At 39.0% G+C, this 8,879-nt stretch overlaps 1 protein-coding gene across 2 annotated transcripts in view; it reads right to left on the bottom strand.

Moving 5' to 3' along the window:
• Nucleotides 1-1,781: 1,781 nt before the first annotated feature.
• BUB1B (BUB1 mitotic checkpoint serine/threonine kinase B) overlaps nucleotides 1,782-8,879 on the bottom strand; it is a 55,257-nt gene continuing 48,159 nt past the window's right edge. For both annotated transcript variants that reach the window (XM_043985735.1, XM_043985734.1), the window contains exons 20-23: nucleotides 8,253-8,395; nucleotides 6,138-6,309; nucleotides 5,048-5,154; nucleotides 1,782-2,319 (exon numbers count right to left, since the gene is read on the bottom strand). In XM_043985735.1, coding sequence (XP_043841670.1) covers nucleotides 2,085-2,319; nucleotides 5,048-5,154; nucleotides 6,138-6,309; nucleotides 8,253-8,395 — 657 coding nt within the window. In that variant the 3' untranslated portion in view covers nucleotides 1,782-2,084. The remainder of the gene's footprint in view (nucleotides 2,320-5,047; nucleotides 5,155-6,137; nucleotides 6,310-8,252; nucleotides 8,396-8,879) is intronic.

Below are 8,879 nucleotides of genomic sequence, written 5' to 3'. Positions count from 1 at the left end.
CAAAGGGGGTGGTGAATCTTCAATTAAACAAGTATGAAATACCTATCCCAGTGGAAGAGGAAAAGCCCAATGGGCCTCACCTATACCTGTTCTACCTACAAAATGGTCCATGAGCTAAAATTATCCTCCTCTCTCTCCCAGTAAAAATTTCCATTTCAAGGCCACCCACTCACTCACCCACCCACAGAAAAATGAGACATTTTTACAATGTTGCTGATTTTTGCTTTAAATCAACTATTTATACCACATCCCTAAACCATAGGCCTCAAAGCAGCAACACTCCTAGATTTTACACCAGTGAAAATGGAAATCAATATTGAGATGGCCAAAGGGATAAATTAAGAGGATTTTACCTTGAATTCTTGGTAAAATTTAAGAAGCTGAGCTTTAAGCAAAGTATTTGCTATCTATACTTCAGTATGGCAGTGCAGACATTTCCTAATGCCTAAAGCAGTAACAGGTTCTCAATGAGATCATGTCAGAAAACTTTCAGAGCCTGGGACAGAATGATAGTCTACTTTTATGACAGTTTTAACTTTTACAAAAGCTCTCTCAAAAACGAAAACAAGGGCAGCTAGGTGGCACAGTGGATAGAGCACCGGCCCTGGAGTCAGGAGTACCTGAGTTCAAATCTGGCCTCAGACACTTAACACTTACTAGCTGTGTGACCCTGGGCAAGTCACTTAACCCCAATTGCCTCACTAAAAAAACAACAAAAACAACAACAAAACAAAAGCTCTTTCTCACAATAACCCTGTGAAGTAGGTAGTGTTGGCATTATTACTCCCATTTATAGGTAGGAGAACTGAGAGTTAGAAAGAATAAGTGCCTTGCATGTCAGAGCCAGCACTCAATCAAGGTCTGTTGATTTTTAAGACCAATGTTTTCCATGTTGACTTTCAAAAAACAAGGGGAAAATAACTCCATAATGACTGCAAGCAGAGACCTAAAGAAAAAAGAACGGATTTTCCACAAGGACCACATGAATAACTGGGATGAAGCAAGAGATGAAAAACAAAACAACCCCCCCCAAAAAAAACCCCCCACTTTGAAATACAAATGCAACAGTCAAGAGAAACCTAACAGGGTAAATTTATTTGAGCAATCAGGAGTTGTATGATGATGTAGTGCTAACATTTTAATAGAGGGAAAAGAAACTCTTCAGAATCTGAATGTCTTGAAAGTATAATGGGGGAATTAAGAAAAACAGGTCCTAGGGTATTGGTTCTATTCTGAAAGTCTAAGGAGGGAAAAGAGGACAGTAAAAAGGAGGAATATGGTAGCACAGAAAGAAGGAAGGGAGAACTTGTTATTTCTTGTAAATGTTGAGTGTGAGAAAGACATACAAATATGGAGGAAGGAGTGAGAGGAATGGGCATCAGAAGAACCTCTTATCTGAAATGGACAAAGGGGGCTACACACAGTTGGTGTTGAAACACATCAGCCTCGACAGGGTAAACAAGCAGGGGTGGGAGGTGAAGTGGTGAGGCAGTTAAGAAGGAAGCAAATAAGTGTTTATTAAATATCTACTATGGGGCAGACATTTTGCTAAGTGCTTTTACAATTATTTCATTTGATCCTTACAACCCTGAGAGGTAAGTACTATTACTCCTATTTTGCAGTTGAGGAAACTGAGGCAGACATAGATTAAGCAACTTGTCCAAGGTTACACAGCTAGTCAGTATTTGATGTATAATTTGTAATGATCAAAGTACCAATTACCTTCACAGCTATGGCATAGATTTCCTTACCCAGTAAAATAAATTAAAACTTCTGAGGCATAGAAGTACCAAATGAAATTTTATTTTTTTGGTAACACAATGATCATTAGTAAAAGAGACAGGCAAATCTCAGGTGCGGGTGAGGTAAAAGGTATCCCTATGCAGTTTTAGAACAAAGAAGCTCTTTTTACAAGTTCTAAAAATGGTCAATACTGGTGACATTATTGTATCCAAAAAATACCAGAGAGCTAGGAGTACTCTTCTACCAAAGAAAGGCCAGAAGTGTGACCAGTGCAGCAGAATATGCCCTAGAGTAAATCATAGTACAGTTCATATTTTCCACAGCAAAGTCAACCTTGATCTCTAGGGAGAAGAATGGGAGAGACATAGTGACTGCCTGCCAAGTTGGGAGAGCAAAGCCCCCGAGCTGATCAATTTTTGCACTTTCCATAAAGCTTTGTCCAGGTGACTTTGAAAAGAGTCATCAAACACCTTACTTGTTTCTTCTTTAAGCTCTCTCAGAACAGAAATGGTGGACTCACCACTGACATTTAGAATCCGCCCAAAGAACTTGCTCCATAAGTCGCCATCTCTTAGCCTAAAAACATACAAAAGCCATTTTCAGTAGTCAGATATGTGACAGAATTCAGTCAAGATTCTTTGTGTATTTAGCCAACAGAACTTTTTTGCACTAAATGTAAAGAGAATATATACATTAACAGGGTTGGATGCCAAAAATGAAAAGAAGAAAAAAGGAAATGATATATAGGTTTGTCAAGCTACTGTTTTTTACTACAACAGGTCCATGCACAGACAATAATTAAAATAGCCCATCGAAAGCCCAAAGTTCCACAGAAATACATACACTTGATGAGATCACAGGAAAAATGAGCCATAACATACATCAAAGGAAAGAAATCCTTCCATCTGAGTCAATAATCCCCTTTTCTGATCTCTAAGATGGGATCCATGTCATAACTTGGATACATCATAATGAGCCAAATGTAAGAAAGCGAACTTAGCCATAACTTTAGCAGAAACAGGGATAACACCATGACCTATCACCAAAGGAAATCCATTCTGGTGCTGTATAAAATTGGGCTGTCAGCAGACACAGGCTGGTCCTAGTTGTCTCTGGTTGTGTTAGGAGTGTCAACAATCAACTCGAGAATCACAGGGATCTCAAAGACAGAAAAGGCCTTTTGAGCTCATCTAATCATATTACAGATGAGGAAACTGAGGTTAAGAGATTTGTTCAAAATCACACATAACTAGTTAGCAAAGACAGGACTAAAATTCATAGTTGAGACCAACCCTATATATAATTTTTTTTGGGGGTGGGGTGAGGCAATTGGGGTTAAGTGACTTGCTCAAGGTCACACAGCTAGTAAGTGTCAAGTGTCTGAGGCTGGATTTGAATTCAGGTCCTCCTGACTCCAGGGCTGGTGCTCTATCCACTGTGCTACCTAGCTGCCCAACCCTATATATCTTAAGTATTTTTGCCTATATCCTAAAAGAAAAGGAATCATGACTGGTCAAACCTTAAAGCAAAAAGGTTTGAGAATGCAATTCCAGCCAATTATGAAAGAATTAACACTGGCCAATTATGACTAATTATTTTTATTAAATGCTTTCATTTAAATCTTTAGAAATTTAAATTCAACATGCATTTATTGTCTACTAAATACAAAGACAAAAGTGAAACAGTTCTTGCCCTCTAAGAGCTTACATTCTACTGGACCGTGCAACAAGTAAACGAATAATAGATACAATTAGAGAGATCAGGAAAAAACTTCCCTACAAAGTGGCACCCAAAATGTACAATGAAGGAAGCCAGAAGCTTCTAGCAGGTAAGAAAGGAGTCCATTCAATCTATAGGAGGTACCTTTTGCCAAGGTGTTAAGGCAGGAGACAGAATGCTGAGTTGGAGAAAACAGCAGTTAGGCATGTTTGACTGGAAAGAGTACATGAAGGGGAAAAATATGAAACCAGCCTGGAAATACAGGCTAGAGCCAAACAAGGCAATGGGAGATGACAGAAGAATCCTGGGCAGGGGAGTAACATGGTCAGTTGTGTGCCTTAAGAAGACAGTTTTGTGAGCTGTGTGATTTTGTGAGCTTTGATGATTTGGAGAGGGGAGAAAATAGAAGTGAGGAGAGCAGATAGGAGGCCATTAGAATAGTTCAGGTGAGAGGTGAGGTGATGATGGACTGGGTAAGTGGAGAAAAGGAGAAGGGACATTTGAGATGCTGTGAAGGGAAAACAAGAATCAGCAACTGACTGGTTGTGCACAGTGAAGGGGAGGGAAGAGTCAAAGATGAGGATGCAAGTCTAGGTGACTGGGAGCATGGTGACAGCCTCAGGGGAAAGAGGGAAAGAAGGCTAGGTTAAAGAGGAAGATAATCAGTTCTAATTTGGACATGTTGAGATTGAGATGACTGTGAGAGAGCCACATGAAAATTTCCAGGAGGCAATTAGTAATGTAAGATTGGAACTCAGGAGAGAAATAAGACCTGGATATATAGACTTAGGAGTCTTTGCATAGAGCTGGCAACCTAGCTATTATATTTGACTCCACCCTATCTCTCACCCCATATAGCCACAGTTGCCAACACCTGTCAATTTCATCTTTGCAATCTCTCTCTCAGAGAAATATGCCCCTCTTCTCTCCTCTGACACTGTCATCACCCCAGTAAAGGCCCTTATCACCTCATACCTGGATGACTGCACTAGCTTGCTGATGAGTCTGCCTGCCTCAAGTCTCTCCCCACTTCAATCCACTGTCCATTCAGCCACTAATGTAATTTTCCTAAAGTGCAGGTCTGACCATGTCACTACTCAATATGAACTCCAGTGACTCTCTATTACCTCCAGGATCAAATACAAAATGCTCTGTTTGGCATTCAAAGCTCTTCATAACCCAGTCTCCCCTACCTTTCCAATCTTCTTACACCTGACTACCTATCACATACTCTTTGATCCAGTAACAATGGCCTCCATGTTGTTCCATGAACAAGACACTCCATCTCTCTACTATGGGCATTTTCTCAGGTCACCATGCCTAGCCCACAGTAGGTACTTAATAAATAAGTGTTTATTGACTGTCCTTCCTGTACTCTCTGTGATGAAATGCTCATATTTGTTATATTTTCATACATTATCTCATATAATCCTGATAACAACCCTATGAGCTAGGTAGTGGAGTATTGTTTGTTTTAAAAGAGGAGACTGGGCTTAAAGAGGTTAGGTAACTTGCCTGAGGTCATATATCCAAGGGCGTGAAAGAGCTGGTTCAGAGAGAGACAAGTTTATTTGGTAATACTTACTTAGAAAGGCTCTGGAGGAGTTTCCAGTGGGAACCATCCCAGGCAACTTGTAAGTGCTCCTTAAACAACAGTAAATGTGCCAAGTCGGCAATACCAATCAGGTCGACCTGAAATTACCAAAAAGATCAATTAAAGTAATTCCCCATTAATCACCACGGTAACTAATTAAATGAAAGGTTTGAAGATTGATATTAATATTAATATTAGAGTGCTTGAATCCATTTTATGACCACTACTTCAATAGTCTAAAGCTAGTGGCCTACTACCCAAATGACCTTATATTTAATTACTTTGACTTTATATTTAAACTGTTTTAAAAATAGGTATTTGTCTCTCTCATTAGAACATAAGTTCCTTTCAAGTAAAGCTCATATTATTCTTTGTATTACAAGTGCTTTGCACAGTGCCTGGCACATAGTAGGTACTCAAGAAATACTTGATTGATCTCTCCACAGAACTGACCAGCAGAAACTACTGTAGGAACTGGCTGTACAAACAAGAACAAATGCTTGAACTGCCAAACCTAGAGTTTCATATTTCAAATAACTGATATGTATGCCAGCTGTCTTCTAGAAGCAATACACACCATTCCTGAGGTACAAGTTAGTTCATTAATTATGGACACCCAGGGCAAAGCTAGAAGAAATTTTAGTATAATGGTAACAATGACTTAATTTCTCTATCACTTTGTTCTCATTATCCTATTTCCAATATACTTTCACATACTTACTAGGTCCTCACAACAATCCTTTGAGGTAAGAACGAAGATTACTTTCATTTTATAGGAAAGGAAATGAAGGTTCAGAAGCCATGACTTGACCATGGTCACATGACTATTAATTGGCATCTGAGAAACTCACTCCTACTTGTGTGTGTTGGTGGTGAGAGGGCTGGGAGTGTGGGAAGGAGTCTATATAGTTGTATCCCTTGGTGAAATGACACAGCCATGGAATATTTTACTTTACAAGATTTACAAAAAAGTGGGCTACAAGGGCAGAGATAAAGACTACACTAGATTATCTAGCTTTTATGGCATGCTGAGAAGAGGAAGCTGTCACTATCTTTGCCTATGATTGTTTTATACACTTACTTCGTAAGGAGAGACACAGTTCGCAATAATTTTCTGTCCTTCTAGGATCTGTACAGTCCGAAAGCCATGTAGGGTAGGAACGTCTGGCTGTGCCTTCAGGTCTACACTGTAGGAGAAGTCCACTATCTTCAAAGCCTGGTCATTTTCAGTACAGACACAGGCATCACTAATCCTGAATACAGATTTCAAAAGGAAGAAAAACTGCTAAGTTATAGCATCCCCAAGTTGTCTTATGGAAAAAACACAGACTAGAACAAAACAAAACCTATGTTGCGGTTACTTAGCCATGCCTATGGCCCCCTCCAAGGATTAGTTCAGAAAACACATCTGCAAGAGTAATCTGATGAAGAGCAAAATGTTACTTGGATGAAGAGGACATTAGAGAAACCATTTCAAGGTACATTTAGACCATTTCATTATTTGGAAACTTTTTTTTTTTTTTACTGAGCTGTTACAGTGCACCAGGCAATGGGGGCAGTGTGTGAACCTTAGCTCTCCACTGGACTTTAACATGCATGACAACAAATATCACATACTGATTAAAAGTTGTGATAAAGGAGGAAGTGAAAATGCACATACAAGGTAAGTCATAGTTGTGTTCACAGCAATCAGATCCTGTTTTCTAAGAATTGTTCACATTCTTCCTTCTTGAAATTATCCAGAAACAATAGAAAGCTGTTTTTCTTTTTCTTTCTTTCTTTCTTTTTGGTGAGGCAATTGGGGTTAAGTGACTTGCCCAGGGTCACACAGCTAGTAAGTATCAAGTGTCTGAGGTCGGATTTGAACTCAGGTACTCCTGAATCCAGGGACAGAGCTCTATCCACTGTGCCACCTAGCTGCCCTGAAAGCTGTTTTTCTTAACATTAGGTATATGAAATACAAATTTCAGGTGCTCGCATTGTGAGACTTCCTGGATTTTCTATTAATTTGACATCCCCTCCCCACCACACACACTTTTTCCTCAAGTGAAGCATCCTAATACATTTTACTAGAAATAAAGATTTATTATAATCACTTCCTAGCACTCAACTAATTAATAATTATGTCTTTGGGACTTATCTATCTTAAGGTATAAAGCTATTTTCCAAATAGAGAAGCTTTCATGAAAACTCAAAAGTAGCTATTAACCATGACAGAAACAAACGAATTCCACCCATGTTTCATCTCTAATTTGCTCTCTTCTCTTTACACAGCTAGGACATATTGTACTTTCAAATAATTTGTGTTTGTAGCTGATCCAATTGCATATTTCATTTCACTTAAAGCAGGACAGGCTCTCTCACTTTAAAGGTGATATTTGCAGATGTTTTTCAGTACCTCAAGTTTTTGGTGGCTTTTTTCTTTTAATTGTTAGAGTGAAATCCCTAAACACTTGGAAATGAAAAAGGGGTAGGGAAAAGGTTTTATGATGTTAATTGAGTTTCCTTATGGTCCTGTATCTTTGTATATTTTACTGATGCCCCCTGGTGGCTTGGGGAAGAATTTCCTCTACTTGGCCAAATTCAAATGTCATACAGAAAGAGAGTTGTAGAAAGCTGCAACTGCCACTGGCGTGGAAAACCTCAGCTTTCCACTGCAGTCCTGGCTGATTGTGGGGCCAGATAGGATGATCAGACACTGGCTTCTTCATTCTAGGGTTTTACTATCTATAGCAAGATGTCAGAGGCTCTCTAGATATTCTGCTTATGGCTCTAGCTACATTACTGGAGGTTCTTCTAGCCCTCTTCCCCTCTGTGGCAATGATCATGCAGAGTCTAACCTCCATTTAAATGTTCAAAACCACCAAAATCAGCATCTTTCCCACAGATAGGGTTCTACTGTTTGCTATGTAGTGACATGCCTTATTTATCATCTGAGGATAAGGCCAGATTTCTTTGTTGTTTCTTTTCTTCATGGGAAACTCAAAATATTAACCCCAGACCAAAATAAAACAAAAAGCCTATAGGTGGTCCCAAATAAGAGATTCCACTCTAAATTTCTTTTTCTTAGATTCTTGGAAACTAGAAATTATATTTTTAAATGCATTCAAATTCATCAAAAGACATGAGAAAGTAGCAAGAATTCCAAGTCTGAAGGCAGAATGGAAGTGAAACACAATGAAGAACAATGCCCAACCTGTTTCCAAGTATCAGACTTCTAGGACCCAAATCTCCATGGATTATTTCTGCTCGGTGTAGCTTTTCCACTAATGCCAAGAGACTGTGAATAAGCAAAATTGTTACTTCAGGGTCAATGGCTTCACTGTGCTGGAGGAGATCCTGGAAACAGAAGACAAACAGAAAACTAATGGAAACCTGCCATAAAGCACCCTTGTTTCAGATAGCTAACATCATGCAGAACTTAAGAGTACACCATATCAATTTTTCTAATAAGTTCAGAATTTGAACAAAACTTCAGTTTCCAGAACATCCATCAATCATCCTCTCTCCCCTTCATTTTTCCTCAGCTCCTTCCCTTATCTACAAACACTAAAGTTTTCCCACTCAAAAAAACCTTTTCTCACTCAGCAGCAAGTTCCTCTTTTAACCCCTTGCAATCTAACTTCAATCCCAACAACTCTATGAAACTAATTTCTTGAGGAGTCAGGATTTCCTAATGACCAAATCCAATGGTGTTTTCTTGGTATTTCTTCTCAACCCTTCTGAAACATTTGAACCTAACTTTTCTTGAAATACTTTCCTCACTCGATTCTTGTGACACTGACCTATAGTGGTCAGATTAATACCACATTCTTTATCAACT

The sequence above is a fragment of the Dromiciops gliroides genome, chromosome 2 (assembly GCF_019393635.1).
Source record: "Dromiciops gliroides isolate mDroGli1 chromosome 2, mDroGli1.pri, whole genome shotgun sequence".
Taxonomy (NCBI): domain Eukaryota; kingdom Metazoa; phylum Chordata; class Mammalia; order Microbiotheria; family Microbiotheriidae; genus Dromiciops; species Dromiciops gliroides.
Note: the sequence above shows the minus strand (reverse complement) of the source record. Positions and strands in the feature narration are given on the sequence as shown.